This window comes from Drosophila hydei, unplaced genomic scaffold, assembly GCF_003285905.1.
Source record: "Drosophila hydei strain 15085-1641.00,03,60 unplaced genomic scaffold, DhydRS2 tig00000172-arrow-pilon, whole genome shotgun sequence".
Lineage (NCBI taxonomy): Eukaryota > Metazoa > Arthropoda > Insecta > Diptera > Drosophilidae > Drosophila > Drosophila hydei.
In genome coordinates this window covers 922512-940340 of record NW_022045682.1, presented here as the reverse complement: position 1 = coordinate 940340, position 17829 = coordinate 922512, and the positions used below count along the sequence as shown (strand labels likewise).

Here is a 17829-nt window from a genome sequence, read left to right as displayed (position 1 = left end):
CGCCGACTGTAGCTGCGTCATTAGCGTCTCCTCCTCGCTGCTGGTCAACTCATTGAGCTCGGCCACAGTGCGATGAATGCGTATATGCTGCACTGCATCGTCGTCATCATCCTCACCAGCCACATCCAACTGGCTGTTCAGCTCGTAGTACAGCTGCAAGCTGTCCTCCACAATGGGCGCAAAGATGCGACGAAATTGACTCAGCAAATCTGAATCGTTGCCCAGCCCCAGCTCCAGTTCCTGCTCCAGCTCATCCTGCTGCTGCTGCTCGTCTGCTTGTTGGTAGAAACTAAAATCAATTGCATTATCCACGACCTCTCTTCCATGCTTATCAACAACATTTATTGAGCAATCTTTAACACTTCGTTGACCGCGTCAGACTTTGCCCTTCGGCGATTTGCATTTCGAAGGCGTCGCATTGCCGGTCAAACTAAAAAGACAATAAGATTGTAAAGATCAATATATATGTTATATATAATTTACATAAAGTATATTGATTCGCTTATGGATTGATATGGGCAGTGTCGCCCTTGCCTGCAATCGTTTAGCTTTACCATTTGCATATCATTTAGCTTTTGTCAGCTGATCTATGCCCAACAAAAGAACAGCTTAGTTTCATGGCAGTCAGCCATGTGCGTGAGTATGGCATGAGCCATATCAACTTAGCTAGGAGCTCAAGTGTTTCATAGCACTTAGCTTTTGCACCTTTATATGAAAATGCGAATTGTATGAAAATAGTTTAGTCTTTAAGCTTGATCGCGTTTTAAGTAATTCATAAATAATAACTAATAAATTATTATATGAAATGCAAAACTTAACTTTTCATAAATTAATAAAAATCATAATAAATATATCACTATAAAATATACATGAATGTGTGCGAAGGCAGCTTGATAAAAATTTAAAATCTATTTTTTAGTAAATAATAATTTGTTTCTGATGTTCTTTAACTACTCCTGAAACATTAATATACATATATAAAGTAATAAGTTTTTCTTCTATATATATCCCTGTTTAATTCTCTACACGCATCTAAGGGGCCTACCCGTCGTCCTTGCCAGTTTGTGTTTGCGCCGTGGAAACCGTGTTCTTGCTGTAGGGCGCCTGGAATGAGGTTGACGTGATGGTAAAATAGCCACCTGGCTTAGGTTTTAGATGTCGGTTATTCATCTGCATGTGCACAGTCTTCATGAACTCGATCTGATGCGCCAGCTTCTGTATTTGTTCCTGCACAAAAACCGAGTCTTAGGGCAAGTTTTACATAAGTGATTTGGGGGTAATACTTTGAGTTCCTCGTTCTCCTGGTATAGATCGGGCGATTCCTCGGGCACCAGGCCCACTCCATTGAGCGAGAACGAAGCTGTGATGCTGCGCACCTTGGCCTTCTGATCCCACTTGTCGCCCTGGCCCTTGAAGACACGCGCAATCTTCGGACCAAAGACCAGGGCAATGGTCGTCGAGGTGGATAATTGGGTGCGCACGAAGCCCAGCATGTATTTGTAATCGGGTCCAGCATGTGGAAAGAGCATAACACTGCGGAGGAAGGAGGAATATGAATATTAAACAAGATTTTGATAAGTTTTAAGCAGCTTTGAGCTAAGAAGATACAGAATTACTTAGCTTAATCAAAGTGAAATCTGCTTGAAATTGATTTTCTTTTGAAGTTAATCCGTCGTCAAATCATTTCAAATCACATGAAATTAAGTTCGACCGATCGATCAGTCAACCTTTCCATCGATCAATCACTAGTCTATAAATCACTGAATGGGTCAGTTCATTAGTCAATCAGCTCGTTCGTTCACCATCAATTCAATCAGTCAGTCTGTCAATCAGTCAGTCAGTCAGCCAGTCAATCAGTCAATCAATCAGTAAGTCTTTCAGTCAACCACTTAGTTAAGCCAATCAGTCAGTCAATCATTCAGTCAGCCAGTCCTTTATCCAGTTTATATAAACGTTCCTAAGTGTCCTTTTAATTCAGTTCTTAATTCAATTCTTCACCTTTTAGCTAACCTAACCCAAGCTAATCTAACCCAAATTTAACTTCCTTCAAACAGAGCCAGAAAACTTTATAGAAAAGAACTCGACCTACGACTAAACCTTGAACTTAAATTACCGAGGGCAGTGGAGTGTTAGAAGAAAAGAAGAAGTTGAAGAGCACAACAACAAATTGCATTAATTATCAAAACACTTGAAAGGATTTCCATTTGGCAGGCAGAAGGCAAGAGTCGGACGAGAACTTGGCAATGAAATCCGTGGATTGTCAGTGTAAACAAACGGATATAGAGACAGAGAGACAGAGAGACAGAGAGAGAGGCAGGAAGACAGGCAGACAGCTGTGGAGGCTGACAGCATGTCCTTGCAGAGCGACAAAAAGGATTACAACGGAAATGCGCGAGCGCACAAAGCCAGGGAATTTAATTAAAATTGTGGGCATGTCGGACGGGACAGATAAAATGCCAGGAGATGCGTAGGAATTAGAAAAAAATAAAATGGCAACAGAAATGGCGTGTGAAACTCTATAGAGACAATTTAAACAGCTGCTACAGGTGCGACAGGTGCAGGACTTACTGAAAAGCCACCATAGCAATATTCACAATGGCTATATTATAGATGGCGTAGGAGATCAAGCGAGCCTCGTTGTAGAGGCTTTCCGCATTGCGAACGTTGTAGCAGACGCGTATGCCCCAGGCAAGGAAAAGGACCTCTCCTATGGCCAGACTGTGATCCCACCAATTGTACGAGCACTGCTTGAACTTGAGATGATTCTGATCGTAGATCTGTGGAGATGAAAGCCGGGTAAAAAGCTGAACAACAGATTTTACTCTCTCTGTTACTTACCACCTCAGCATAGGGCGTGGCGGAAATAGTCCAGGTGCCCAAATAGATGAGCATTACGAGCAAGATGGGAACCATCCACTGCAGCAGCTGCTGGTCGTTGAGCTTTATCTTATGCGCCGACTTGACTCGATATGTCAAAGAGACACTGAGAGAGAAGGCATCATATTGATAGAGAGTGAGAGAGCAGAGACTCCTAGACTTGACTTACCGCCAGGTCTTCATGAGCAGTGAGGTATAGGTAATACAGAAACCCATGTGACGCGTCCATTTGGTGGCAATGCACCAGGTGGTGTCCAGATAGGGAAATATAGCGACCATCTATAAAGAGTGTAAGCATATTGACAACGTGATGTTTTCTATATAGAGTAAAGAGGCTTAAGACTTAAGACCTTTCATATTTTTTTATATCATTTATAATCGAATCTTGAATTAATAGCGACCCAGACTTTATTAGAAATTTCTTTTCAACTCAAAGCCGAGCTAAATACAAATTAAATTTCAACTGAAAGAAGTTTGTACACGTTTCTTTTTTGTCGTTTGTTGCTCTTCATCTTTCGTTGCCGGGATATCCTCATCTTCGCGTTTGTCATCCGGGATCTTAGCATCGTCGTTGTTGGATGCCTTCGTCAGAGGGGTCATACACTGATTGCAGTCCTCCATGCCCGGAGTATACTCTTCGATCTGTATGGTTGTCTCGAAGAAGTTGTAACGTTTGTGTATCAATGTGGTCGCCATCTCGAGTATAATCTGGGGATCGGCATCCTTGCGTATAGCCAAATGAGCCGAGAGTGCTATCTTATTGATGCTCAATGCCCAGATGCGTAAATTGTGAACATGTTCAACGCCTTCGATGCTGAGAAATGTGCGCTGGACTTCGCCATAGTCCATATAATCGGGTGTCGCCTCCATGAGGACCATCAGCACATCCCTTAAAATGCGAAAGGTAACGAGAAGGACAATCACCGAGAAGATGAATGTGCAAATGGAGTCAACAAATGCCCATTCCGGCTTGAAGAAGATAATTAATGCGGCCAGAAAGACGCCGAAGCTTTGAATCATGTCGCCGACGACATGAATATAGGCGGCTCTCACATTGATATTCTCATTGTTTCCAACATATTGGGCAGACACGGAAACTGGCATCAACTGCTGCTGCTCCTTGAAAGCGGGACTAACAATGTTCGTCATGGAGGTCGCATTGTTGGCTATCTTGGACTGGTTAGCACTCACGCGCGGCTGCCTGTGTGAATGCCCATGCGATTTCCCAAGTCCGTGCGAATGACCATGGCCCAACTGCAGGGCCATAATGACATTGACAAGTATAGCCAATGCGGAGGTAATTAGCATGATCTTCGCGTCCACATCGTGTTTGCCCGTGATCAAGCGATCTACAGCCATATAGACAAGTATGCCCGTAATGACCCAGATGAAGTAGACTGACAGCATGGCGCCAATCACCTCCGCACGATACCAGCCAAAGTTCATGCGCTGTGAGGAGGGACGAGCGCTCAGATACAATGCAAATAGGGATATAAGAAAGCCCGCTAGATCCGTTAGGAGGTGTGCTGCGTCGGTGGCTATGGCCAGGCTGCGCGAGAGTATGCCGCCAATGATCTCACAGATCATAAAGGAGACACATAGAGCGCTGGCTATAATCAGTTTGCGTCTGGCTATCTTATCGACGCCCTGGTCGTGTCTTTCGTAATGGCAGTGGTCCCGATAGGTCGTTGTTATATGCGAGTGTCGTCCGACTATGGTCAAAGTGCGCATCGACTCGGAATGCTCCAGTTGAGCGGGCTGTGCCGTCGACTCCGCACCATTAACCGTATTCTTATCATTATCCTTATCTTTACCCTTCTTCGAGTTCCTCGATTTGTGATCCTTATCTTTCAGCAGCTGCGGCGGTACTATAATCACTTCATTGGGACACGGTTGCATTGGGGCAGGCTCTACGTTTTTCAGCTCCAGCGAGCCTTCGCTCTTGGATTCCATTGGAAAAAAGTAGCGAATTAAGTTGGCAGCCAAGGAATTGCTAGTAGTTGGATTAGCCCGTTCGACAGCTATTTTGTCTGCAACCGGTTGGTCGACACACAAAGTTCTTGGCTGTGATATAAAGCCGGAACTGCCGGAATGAGCGGCTTTATTATAGGGTATGGCTGGTACAAGTTGGCGTATGCCGGAGCCTGACTCATTTTTGGCAGAAGAGACCATAACATCTGACCTGATTAAAGCATTATCAGTTATCTCAGCACTCGATTCATCAATGTGAAGCTCACTAGGATTTGACGAAGTTACAGGAGTCTCCTCCAGTGGATCATCCGGCAAGGCATTCATAGAACTGCTGTCAGCTCTCTCCACAAGCACTTGACCTACCAGTGGGTCATGCTGTACTGTTTCTCGTTCTACTTGACTGTACTTAATCGGTGTTGGTCTGTTTCGACCATATATCGAAAAATTAGCTATAAAATGAACAATCGGCTCCTCCAATTGTTTAGTAGCGGAGCTGAGCGCATTTAGAGATTTTGTTGCTCTAGCTGTATCGACCTTCTTAGCCATAGCCGTTGGAAGCTGCTCAATGGCTTCGATCATTTGGTCACTGGAGCTTGATCTGGCTGCTTGTGTTGGGACATCGGGGTCACTATATCTAATTGGATTGATATTTTGGTTTGACTCCATACTTTCAGGCCAAATAAGAACTGTTGAATTGCTTACAGCTTTATCTGCAAATTTTGTTGGTTTTCCTTGATCAGCTTTCATAGTAGATTCAGATTTTTCTTCTTGAAATGAAGGGTGTTCTGGGTTGGTTTCGCTACTGGACAGTCCTTCAGCATCTCCTTCAGACGGCCTTAAGAAATCAGGCAATGTGGCTATCTTTTCAATCAAGTTATAAGTGACGCCACAGCAGTCTGCCTCGGTCTGCCCCAGTTCTTGGGTATCGTTTTCTGCGTCTTGCATATCAAACTGTTTCGGCGTCTGTTCCATTGAGTTATTGATCGGCATTGAAGTAGACTGTGCATCTATTAGGACAGTGCTCGGCACTGGAGTAGACTCCACATCGTGAAATTCATCAGCAGAGTCAGCTGCTATCTGTTGAGGAGAAGTGATATTGATAGAGTCAGTGGGATCCTCAGTGAACGCTGGTCGAGTTTTTTTAAACGATGTTAGATTAGCAAAGAAGTTAGTGGCTGACTTCTGTAATGGGCGCTTGTCTTGACTAGCTGCTTCTGCAGTCGACTTCTCACCAGCTGCAGTATCTGGCTTAGTTCGACCGAATATTGGGTGGTTACTAAAGAACGTTGTCTTCTTGCTCTCCGGCAATGCTTTTGTTCCTGGAGGTTCTTTATCACTGGGCTCTAGGTTAAGACTGCGTCGAAATGTGCCCGTCAGTATATTTATGGAACCTGTCGTAGATTCGCTTTGGCACAGTTTGTTGTCTGTGCTGTCGATAATTGGCAGTGCTTCCTTGATTCGATTTGGAATGGCTGCGATTTCCGCTTCGGCTTGTTCTCTGATTTGGAAATATGACTTGGGCTTGGAGGCAGCTTCAATGCGCTCCAACTTCGACCCTTTCTCTGGTGTTCTGGGCTCCAACTTGGGCTTACTTTCAAACTGCAAATAGACTGGCAACTTTGGTTGTTTGCAATCCTCATTTTGTTTTCGCGAAACCTCGGTGCCTTTTTTAAATACGACATTAGTCCAGTTGCCCGACGGCACGGGTTTCTCAGTTCCCTTCTTCATTCTCTCACTCCAAGTTTCTGATTTCCTGGGCTTCTGCTCTGGAGCGCTTCTTTTGCTCTTAGCCACAGTCTTTTCTTGCTTTTCCGCGGAGGGTCTATCAGATTGAATGCCCACATCTGCCACTGACTTCAGCCATTTCTTCTGTGTTTCCGGTGAAGCAGTCTTCTTTAGCTTGTCTATTATATTGCCAATGTTATGAGGTTCTTCAGGTCTGCGTGGTAAATGTTTCTGCCTCGGCTCAATATCGGGCACCAGAACCATTTCTCTTAGGGCTGCCTGCATGGCTTCCTCATCCTCATCTTCATCCTCATCCGAATCATCGTCCTCGTTATCGCTATAATTACCATGGAATGCACCTTTGCTATCTTTTAAATTTTGTTTCCTATCGCTCATATTACTTTAATGTTTTATTGCTTTTTTAGTTTTTTTTATACATATACAAAAGTTAAACTCTGATTAGAAAATCAGTTACGTTTTTATTTAGTAAATGAGACGCTTGAAAGCTCCCCTAGCTGCCATAACAACGAGCATATCCACGCAACCTTTTAACCCATTTGTTGTGTTCGTGTTGTTCCCAAGATTTTGCCATTGTTCTCTTGTCTTTATGTGTCCGACGGGAGTTCCATTGTCGTTTGGCTAATGTTGACAGCATCATTGTAAACAATACAAGAATGCGTGAAACATATATTTGTAGCTTGCTAATATCCGTATACTCTGCAAGCATACGGTTGTATGAGAACTGCTATACAATGTCCGAAATGTTAAGTCATCTAAGGGAATACTTGTTAGGTATATATGGGCTTCAAAATTTTAAAAATATATTAACAAACTTTAAACAACATTTCTGAACTATGTTAAAGCTATGTTAGCTATCCACTCAGTTACTATGTTAATCAAGCAAAGTTATATTTAACCTTATTTAATTAAATTATTATTTAAATTGTTTTAGTTCTTATCTTTCTATTTAATGTTCATATGTTTAGCCTATGTTAACTCGCTGTTATGTAGCTCTTCTGTTAGCTACATTTGTTCTTCATGTTATATAACAGCTCAAGTTATGTGTATACTTTACGTTATGTTAAGTTAACATATTGAAACTGTTTCATAAGCAATGTTAACTGACTTGGCAGGCTTACATTTCAAATGTTACGTTACGGCTCTGTAAGCCCGTTGCGTTGAATCGTATAAGTTAATATAGCCTCTCTGTTAAATTGCATGTTAAAAAGAAGACAAGCTCTTCACTATTTATAAAATTCCTCTTTATAACCAACATATCTTTAGTTAATATTTAACAGCAGAACTTTAGCATTAAAGTCACTTCAAACTAACACTTTTAAAGCTTCTCGATGTAAATAATTAATCTTTGCCAAAGTTTTCATTAACTTTTGCACAGGTACAAACAGAATAACAGAAGCTGAAATGCCGGCAACAGAGGCGAGTTCCTAAAAGCCGCATTTAAAAAGCCATAAAATGGAGTTTTATGTTGCCTCAGCCGCAGGTGCAGTAAGTGGTGTATGTGGCTTTACAACATGTGGGTCAATTGTAAATGAGACCAAAATGAGACCCTTTGTCACATTAGCAGCCTTTGCCCGCCTTGTCCTGCCATCCATTCGTAATGCTCTTTGTGTGTAGCTCGACTTTTAATGGGTTAAGTAGCCAGCAGAGTGTAACGCACTCTCTCCCCCTCTCTCCCTCTTTCTCTCATTCCACTTACGCTTTTAGCTACTCACCTCTAGATACATAATGGCGCAGCCGATGAGCGTGATCATCAGAAAGATAGGACTGGCCACCTTAAAGACTTTGACCCGCCGATGTCGGAAGAGATAGCACAGCAGCACAAAAGTTCCACAAGCACAGCCGATCGAAATAGTCAGCAAAGATATTCTGTGGAATGATAGTGAATTGAGTTATATATATATTTATAGATATAGGATATATATAGTCTAGAGCTGAAGTCATATGAGCATTTCTGAAACACTATAAATCAAATGCAGCGCATGGGAAACTCACCTGAAAGGCCAATGATAGTTGGCCAGGCATGGCTCGGGTCCGGTGCAGGTGTCACAGCCGGGGGCACATGGCAAACACTTGAATACATCCGTATAGTAATTGCTTATATTGTCCTGATGCTCCTGCCAGGCAATCTCCATGATGGTGCCATTGAAGCCATCCGGATGCCGCAGCGAGTAGTAGCCCCGCTTGCACAGGCACTGATACGAGCCGCGCGACCAGCTGCTGCTGCTGCTGCTACTAATCATGCCCGCCAACAACTTGCCGCCGCTTATTGTCGTCGGCTCTGAGCTGGGCTGGCGATAGTCGCACTGCAAAATGGTTGTTAATTAAGCTTTAGTTCAGTTAGTCAGTGTTGGGAGCACCTCTGCTTACCACCATGGAGGCGCGATGGCATTTGTGCGAACTGTGGAATGCCTGCAAATCTTTGATGGACTCCATATCGTAGCTGACAGCAACTGTTGCAGCTGTCGTCCGGCGCACTGTCGGCTGTCGCAGCAACTGTTGCTGACTGCTGCTGCTGCTGCTGGCGAAGCGATATGGCAATGCATCGCACTGATTGACACGCAGCATGCTCACATCAATGTCGACGCTGATGAAGCCACGCAGGCCGTGCCGCCCACTCGGCGGTATCGCAATGCTGTACGAGACGAGCCAACGACTCAGGGCGCACGAGAAGTAGGGATAGGTCCACCAGCCCTTGTAGTAGTTGTTCGGCGGACTCGGCGCAAACTTCGGTGAGCGCAATGTGGGCGTGCTGGTCTCATCATCAAACCTGACACATATAGAAGAAAAACGTGTTTGACTAGGAGCATACTCTGTAAAAACTAGACAATTTGTTAAATATCCTTAAAACCTTCTTTACCTTTTAGTATTAGTATTAAAATTAAAGGAATTGTATAGCAACATAAGAGGTATTCCCATTCCCTAAAGAGTATCCCCATAGATTTTGATCGATTCTATCTTCTACAGCATTTCAAACAGTGTACCAACCTGATTATACCCTTTTAGGTTCAGTCGGAAACTCTACGCTTATAGCGTATAATTAGGGAAAAGCCATTCATTTGCTTTCATTGTGCTCCCTCTACTTACCAAGGGTAACTGTGTGCAGGCTTTTTACCAATTTGCAGGCCCTCTTCCTCGTAGCGTTGCGTCTCAGCTAGCTTGTCGTGGCCGCCCTTTACCCACCAGACATACGATTGGACCGCGCCGTTGGTTAGGTTCAAAGCTAAAATGCGTGCTCCATTTATGTATTCATCAGTGAGCAGGCCCTTGGCCAGCGCATCCGAGAGTCCTGCAACAAAAACAGGAGATATTTATATATGAAAATTTGTATGTAGATGTTGGCAAATTATATGCGCAGAGGGAATGTAGGTCAGCGCACAAGTGAAATGAAAAATAATTTAAAATCTGCTGCGGAAATGAGGATAGTAAGTGTGAAGACATCGAAAGAAGTAACCGAAAAACAGACGAACGGCAGACAAACTCATTAATATTTCAATTACGTCACTTAATTGCTTATTGCAGCACATAAACCTTTGCATTTTAATTGTTTTCGTTATTCTTAAAAGTTTTATTTTGATTTCGTATTTCGGTTGAGTAATTTTCTGCATCCTCATTCAACGGCGGCGAATAAACTATGCTCAATTCGCTTACGTTACATTTGTGGTTTTGTAATGTCGTCTTCAAATACATAAGAAGCAATTCGCTTTCGCCATGAATGACACTTAATATTTTAACTTGCGTGAATTGCATATGGCGGCTTGAACGTGCCTTCTGACTATGACAAATACTGTAGGTGTCATTCCATTAAGTGTTGCTTTCGGTTTGTAGAAGATCACGAATAATGTCAAATTTGTGTAGGGAAAATAATTTAAAGTATACTGCGGACATAAACTGTTGAAAGTAAAATGAAACTACGTAAGGAACAGACGAAAAAGATAAGCTTATTAACATTTTGCTTAACGCGCTTGATAAATATTTGCATTTTATTGCATTAACTTTTTTTTCGTTTTGTTTTTATTCTGCGAAATTTGTTAATGGCATCGCAATTTGCTTTTACCTCGATCGTGTTATTCACTGTTCCTAAACTGAAATAATACTTATGACATTTGCTTAACTGGTCGTTAAGCAACGACACAAATTATAGCTGATGTTCCACGAAGTGTTGGTTTTGGCATTGAAGAAGATCTCAAATGAAAATTACTTAAGCTATTCTGTGGAAGTGAGTAAATTAAACAACGTAACGAGCGCACAACAGACATGTTCATTAATAATTCACTTAATGCGCATTATTGTTTATCGCAGCGCATAAATATTTGCATTTTATTGTGCTTACTTTTTTTTTGTCGTTTTGCTTTCGATTGAGCTATTAACTTTGCGCATACTTATTCTACGATATTGCTTAATGGCGTCGGCTTTACTTGGCTTTCGCTTTATTATGCGTTCTTCGCCGTGTGTGAACTGAAATGACACCTACTACTTTTGCTTAAGAGCGAATCGAACTGGCCGCGCAGGAAAGACAATAATTGCAGATGTCATTCCATCGAAAATTGTGTTTTTATATTGAATTGCAAATGCTACGAGCATTAATTGTAAAATATTTAAATTCATTGACACATTTTTAATTAGGGTAAGCTGTAAGCAGCATTCTTTTTATTGTTTAATCAGCATAAGTGTTAATCTACCCGTGACCATGAATATAAATTGGGCTTATTAAAAAAACTCATTATGTTTTGATGAATTTTTTTATATTTTATAATAATTAATTGTCATTGCGAGTAAGCTTGATACGAACAAAAATATATAAACAAGCAGTAAAAATTATTAAAGCACAATTATGGGCGCTACTGAATGCCAGTGTGACCGTTTGCAGTTAGTGAGAAATATATCTGTGCTGCTTAATTGCGCAAATTAAAAATTTGCCGTTACATTTAATTCCAGGCCAGCTGTCAGTGCGATGTTGACCTTGAAATAGTTTTATTATATGGAAAAGGCCCCATTAAAAGGCAAAGAAATTGCAAGTATGTTTTTTATAGCCTTGGCGAAAAAAAAATTGCCGCTCACAATGATTAATATGCGCGAAGCGCACACAGACCCAGCACCAGCCCCAGCCCGCAACCCGGAACCTCCAAGCCCTATCAACAACTTGTGTGAAACGGCAGAGAGAGGGCTAGGTAAAAGCTGTCAAAAGTTAATATTTTTGCTCCCACACTTGCCTGGGCAGCCGCATTTCTGATTGACTTGTTCCAAGTAACAAAGGCAACAAAAGCATGAAATGTTTACAAAGTAAACTTATTTAAATTCGATTAGCGCAACTTCCGTGCCACTTTTTCAGTGTGACCGTTTCTAAAATATGCTTATAATAAGAGGGGCATTTCAGCTATGGTGTGGAATATGTGTTATATGAATTTTCTAGGTATACTAAGTGTAGCACATTGTGTACTTAATATACTTGCTCTACTGAGATGCTGTATATAATAAATACTGTATATAACATATACTGGATATACACAAGATATGATAGATATACTAGATATTATGGATATACTACATATACTAGAAATACTAAATATACTAGACATACTATATATACCTGACATGCTAGAAAAGCAACATATATCTTTCTGAGTAATCATTAGTGACATGTTAGACATCAGATTAGGGAAGAATCATGGTTGAACTACTCTGAAATAATCTCTTAGTGTCAGTTTATCTATTCCCTTGAAGGGTCTTTAGTTTGCGGCTCTCTGAGACAAAGAATAATGTTCCCTTTTTCTTTCCTCTTATGTATATATATTTTGATTAGTATGTATAATGCTATGGCAGTGGCACCTTAGAGTTGTTTTTGTTTACGCAAATAATACACAGGCGGCAGGCAACGTGTTGCCAGCAAATGTGGCAAGTTTTTGTGACGGGTGTTAAAGTGAAATGCGCAAGAGAGTGAGTGAGAGGGAGAGAGAGACAGGGAAAGGGCTGCCTTATGGCTTATGCCGGGCATGTTGCCACAAAGTGTGGCAAGTTCAAATACAGGCAGGTTGGAAGTTCTGGCAGTTCAACCTTCTGGCAAACAGCATTAGCCAACGCCTGTCAATCAGTTTAGATGCTCACCCAACACGCACACACGCACAGCTGTAGTTGTCGTCGAATGTGTTATAGTCATGTTTGTCATTCATCATCTGCGTGCGATTTCTTGCACTCGGCGCGCATCATCAATCTTTGAGAGCGACCCAACTTCACAATTTATGACCATTGAGCAGGGTAAGTCTGTGTGCGTGTGTGTTGCAAGTGTTTTGCGTGTAGGTGTCAGAAATAAACAAGCGCAACTTGCAACAATTGTAAGCAATTTGTTTTTTTGGACTGCCAGCAAAACTTTTCGTTTAGCTCTATGTAAAATTGCCAATTATTCAGCTCCTCTGCGCCCTCTCTACCTCTCTCTCCCTCACCCTCTCTCTCTCTCTCTTTTTGTGTGTGTATCAGCAGGAGTGTGTGTGCTTTGTTTTTCCGGCTGCTGCTCTGGTTGAGTAATTAAATTTGAGCAGAGCTTCGGCTTCAACCCAAAAACCAGTTAGCATCGAGTCTCAAATTCTTGCATTCTGTGCAGAGTGACACGAAAGCTCGAATTACGAAGCTATTTTCTTTTAAATGGCAATTTGCAGTTTGAGTGGAAAATTATTGTCGATAATTGCTTAATTGCATTTCTAGAACTATTCGTGACTTTATGTGTATCAATATATGGGCACAGCAATTGCAAAGTTCGTGTGGGGAAGCTGAGTCAAGGGCTGATTGCTGCAACAGGTGTTTAGGTAATTAAGATTTGGGCTTAAGCCAGGAGCAGTTGAACGTAGCTTAACTCGCTGTAACAATTACTTTGAAGTGTCTAAGAATATAAGATCTCACTGAAGTACACAATTTATTATGAGCTCAATGGATAGAAATATAATAATTATTTACTAATTATTTCATAGATGGAGAGAGAATCGTTTCACTTATAGATTCATTTCTTTTAATATAAATTTATAGTATATAAATATATATGTAATAATGGTATAATAGTAAATGTAATAAGGGGCACTTTAGCACTTTTCATTTAATTTTGAGCTTTTGCTAGGGGCTTGCTTAAGAATCTCTTTCAGGCTCGCTTCAAGTCTCGATTTATGGCTTTCTTTGAAGCTCGCATAGGCTGCCTTGGCAGCTTTTCTTAGTGCTGTTTGATGTTGGTTTTAAATCTCGTTTAAGTTCTCTGTTTAAGGTTTGGCCTACGAATACAGTCAAGCCTCTATATAGGGCTCTTTTAAGGAATAGTGCTTAGCCTGCGTTGCTTTTCTTCACTCTTTGATTGCGAGAGCAGCAGAGTTATATAATCCTAATATATATCCTTCTTTATTGAAGTTTTAATGCATATTTCATTCATATAAATATTTGTCTGCCTTTATTTGAATGAATTTCTTCTATAAGTGAAATTAATTGCAAATAAATTCTTTGATTTATTCAACTTTTTATTCTCACTTTTTTATGCCATTTTATCGCACAAATAAATATTTTTATCATTGACAAAAAAGTCTTCGTAGAATTTATTTCAAAAATTAATTAATTTATTTATTTAAAAACAAAAAAGATAATTTAAGGCAGAAAAAGTGTGCATATATTTAAAAGCGAAATGGCGTGGGACTATGTGAATGCTTAATAAAAAATGGAAACTTGTTTTTCTCATGAAGACCTGCGCTTGATATGTCGCCGTACAACGAGGCGTATGAATGATACTTATGCGACTTGTATTATGGCTCAATAAGTGATAAGAGGAACATATATTGGTTATCTGTAATGTCTGTCGTGGACGGGCATTATGCAGTCGGTGTCGATCGACTGCAACGTTCTGACTTGTTTTTCAAATGATGCAATCAAAAATCTGAGCTGATGCTGTCTGTCTGTCCGTCGTGTAGCAGTTGATGGAACACGAGAGCTGCAACAGCTCGTGTCAAATCAGAGCCCGAATATGTGGCAAATGGGAAAGAGCACAACTTGAAATTAAAAAAAAGAAGGGAAATACTGTGTCAAGGGAGCTGGCGGCCAGCTGCATGCGTGTATCTGACAAAGGACGTGGGCAAAGGCAAGGGCAGCTGCTGGCAGAACGTTTGATGCGCCACAAGTGCGTCGTTGTATGCCCCCAGGCAGACGACGCCAGGAGCGGTGCCAGGGCCCGGGTCCCCAGTCAAGCAGCCTTGCCAACAGACAACTAGAGCTGATATATATATACGTGCCTTTACATATATATAAATATATATACAGACGAGTGTGCGTTGTCAAGGACAACAGACGCACAATGAACTCATCGCACACTGACTCTGATAATAACACAGGAGCAACAGCAACAGCAACTGCTTGTTGAGTGCTGAGGCACACCAGTTGCCTTTTGTGTCCTGGACAAGCGCTTGATTTGTGCCACGCCTCCCCATCACCCTGCCATTGCCGACTTGCCTCTTAACCGAGCCACTCCATATCAGCTTTGAAAAGGTGCGACGTGTCAGCAAAAATCGCATAAAGTGAAAGCAAATTTGCTGTCGTTTGTCCCGTTGTTGTTGCTCCTGTTGTTGCTGCTGCTGCTGTTGTTGTTGTTATTCTTATGCCAGCAGGAGCAACAGGATGAGGTTATAAGTATGTGCTATATATACGCACACAGCCACACGCACACACACACACACACGCATGTAAATGCTGTATAGAATTTTTAGCAGTTGCCGCCACCCAACCCGCAGCAGCAGCAGCAGCAGCAGCAGCAGCCAAACTAACTCCCCTTAAAATTTTTGATGTCTCGCATAAATTATTCGAGGGAAAAGCTTCTTGCAAATCGAATAAATTTAAGACAATTTTTTGAAGCTGTGGCAGTGGCAAGCAGTGTCTGCCACTCGAAAGGATATCAATTGCCTGGCTGCGCTTAATGCTTTGATTGAGAAGCGCAAAGAGAGGCGATGCCTTGCAGTTTGTAAGGGTTCAATACATGGATGGATTATTATTGGCTAACTCTGCTAATAGATCAATAAGGAGTATGGGGCATATCGCATACTTTTCCGCTTTTCTGCTAACATTTCGTAACTTTTTAGAACTATTTAAGTTTAAGATTCACCTGGCGAAGCTTAGTTGAAAGTCACTTGACAAGCAGTTAAGTATAGAATTTGACAAGCTTTAGTCTAGGCTTTGCTACAGTTGATAAGAAGCCGAAGTAGTTGCTGTTATTAGCCATCTAATTGGCCCAATCGATGCCCAAGTCGGGAGCAGGTTTTTGGTGAATTGCGTAAACAGAAAATAAATCAATAAGCGAAGTGACAATCACTCAAAGCAAAGGGAGGGAGAGGGCGAGACATATATGTATGAGGTAGGCGTGGCTTATGTCGTAATTGTATTCATATAATTGAGTACTCACCGCCGTGCCGTATGATGCCCACTTCCTGTAGTATCGATGCCGCCAAATCCGCCTTTTGTCTGCTGCTCTCAAAGCGCTCCGAGTTGAGGGGCACCTGAAGCGGTCGATAGAGCTGCGAGATGCAGAGCGTGCCCAGATTCTCGGTGGCGATGTCGTGTATTGTCACCAGCGACTGCTCAATGGCCGTCTGTGAAGAGGTAAGAGCGGGCGGGAGAGCTCAATAAATCTCTATTCATTAGGTATATTTATAAACGAGTCCAACTACTGGCCCAGCCCAGCCGAAAAAGGGACAGCTTTAGCTTATTTGCTTGGTCAACGCATTAAAAATACATTTTTTGGCTAAATACATTCATGGCCCAAATAGCTAACCAGACTGGGTTGCCCTTGGCTTTTATCGTTAGAGTGGAAAATTGAGTTATTTGCCTCACTTTGTTCTAATCTGCGGCCGCGAAACTTGCCCAAACAGCGCCTGACTTTGGTCCACCCAAATCGCTAAAGTGGCCCAAAAAACACAGTGTGTGCGTGTGTGTGTGTGTGACCTGACAGTTTATTGCTTTGTTTTGTTTAACTTTTGTTCTGTTGTTTTGGCTTGATGATCTCCTTAAGTGCTTGAACATGGACAATTTTAATTGAACTGCTGCGACCCGAAACTTTTGTTGCACTCATTGCTTAGAGGGAATACAATTTTATTTGATTAATTTATTTGAAATATTAAATGAATATACTTTTGATTGTCAACTTCTACAATGTAAATTGGCGGCTATAGTAATCTTAATGATAATACAATAAATCGGAATGATTTGTTTTTGAAGTAACTTTAGAATATTCAAATTAGGCTAGTAAAATTGTTTAAAAATATACATTTTAAGCCATTATTACTATAAAGAAGAGAAGCGCGAAGATCAGGTGCAACAATTGCATTTTTCGGAACTCTGCTGAGCTTTTGCCAACTGACCATTTGGTAGCCCGTCGAATGCACTAGCCAACAGTTCCTTGGATATTTATCTCTGAAGAGCCAGGTCTGAGCCATTGTGCGTGGACAGGTGAAGAAGCTGTCAAGTAATCTTTGGGCAATTTGTGTTTCGTTTATCAAGCCTCTCGAAAACATAGGCAAGGCAAAGGCTGAATTGATTTTTAGTTTTTGATTATTTTGAAACATTTCTGTGTGCTGAAATCAATTAAAATTATATTCATTTAGTTTCATCTATGGTGCTCCGCTTGGCAACACTGCGAGTGATATTTTTAAAACATTATGGCTCATCAAAAATAGTTGCTTATATAATTTTGAATGCTAATACCTCTAGTTGAAGGCAACTGCTCCTCCTTAGGCTGGCTCATTTGAAATGCTTCACTGTGCTGCGATACAAATCGCTTAATCAGATTAAATGCTCAGCGCGGCACTTCAGTTAAGAAAGCCAAAGCAGTTTGCTAATCGATTTACTTGAGTGGGTACAGGTGCAGGTGTAAGTGCAGGTGCATTTCAGCTATTTGCACCTACATTTAGTGCTAATCAAGTTCACTTCAAATTAGTTGCTGTTGCGGCTGCTGCTGCTGCTGCTTAAGTGTTGCAGCTGTAGGCTGTCTCATTATAACAATTGCACTTTGCGCTAATTGCAGCTAATGATGAATTAAACTTGAGTAGCTTAAACCAGAGCCACAGCAAGACCACCCAAACCACTGCACCACTCACCCACTCACCCACTCAGCTACTCAACTCTAAGCTATCCGCCCGCTACTTACACGCGTGACGATGTTGCCATCGCCAATTCGTAGAATGTTTTTAAATGGATTGCCCTGAGCAGCAGTTGCGCCCAGCCAGGCGA

General features: G+C 41.7%; 2 protein-coding genes across 2 annotated transcripts; both read right to left on the bottom strand.

Moving 5' to 3' along the window:
• Positions 1 to 3304: 3304 nt before the first annotated feature.
• Positions 3305 to 7031, bottom strand: LOC111599386. Its single transcript, XM_023315023.2, has one exon. It carries the CDS (start codon positions 6967 to 6969, stop codon positions 3337 to 3339), a length of 3633 nt encoding a protein of 1210 aa, XP_023170791.2. The 5' UTR covers positions 6970 to 7031; the 3' UTR covers positions 3305 to 3336.
• A 1263-nt stretch (positions 7032 to 8294) lies between these two features.
• LOC111599306 (probable G-protein coupled receptor CG31760) lies at positions 8295 to 17036 on the bottom strand. Its single transcript, XM_023314916.2, has 6 exons — positions 16962 to 17036; positions 16007 to 16193; positions 9679 to 9880; positions 8962 to 9361; positions 8587 to 8897; positions 8295 to 8460 (listed from the first exon to the last, which is right to left on the bottom strand). Exons 1-6 carry the CDS (start codon positions 17034 to 17036, stop codon positions 8295 to 8297), a joined length of 1341 nt encoding a protein of 446 aa, XP_023170684.2.
• Between the last annotated feature and the right edge of the window lie 793 nt (positions 17037 to 17829).

Excerpts from the sequence above, each read along its gene's own strand:
- LOC111599306 (XM_023314916.2), bottom strand. The coding sequence starts at position 17,036 with ATGGCTCAGACCTGGCTCTTCAGAGATAAATATCCAAGGAACTGTTGG. Across the intron at positions 9,881-16,006 it reads GGGCATCATACGGCACGGCG|GACTCTCGGATGCGCTGGCC; the intron begins GTGAGTACTCAA and ends TTTTTGTTGCAG. Across the intron at positions 8,461-8,586 it reads AACTATCATTGGCCTTTCAG|AATATCTTTGCTGACTATTT; the intron begins GTGAGTTTCCCA and ends ATCATTCCACAG.
- LOC111599386 (XM_023315023.2), bottom strand. The coding sequence starts at position 6,969 with ATGAGCGATAGGAAACAAAATTTAAAAGATAGCAAAGGTGCATTCCAT.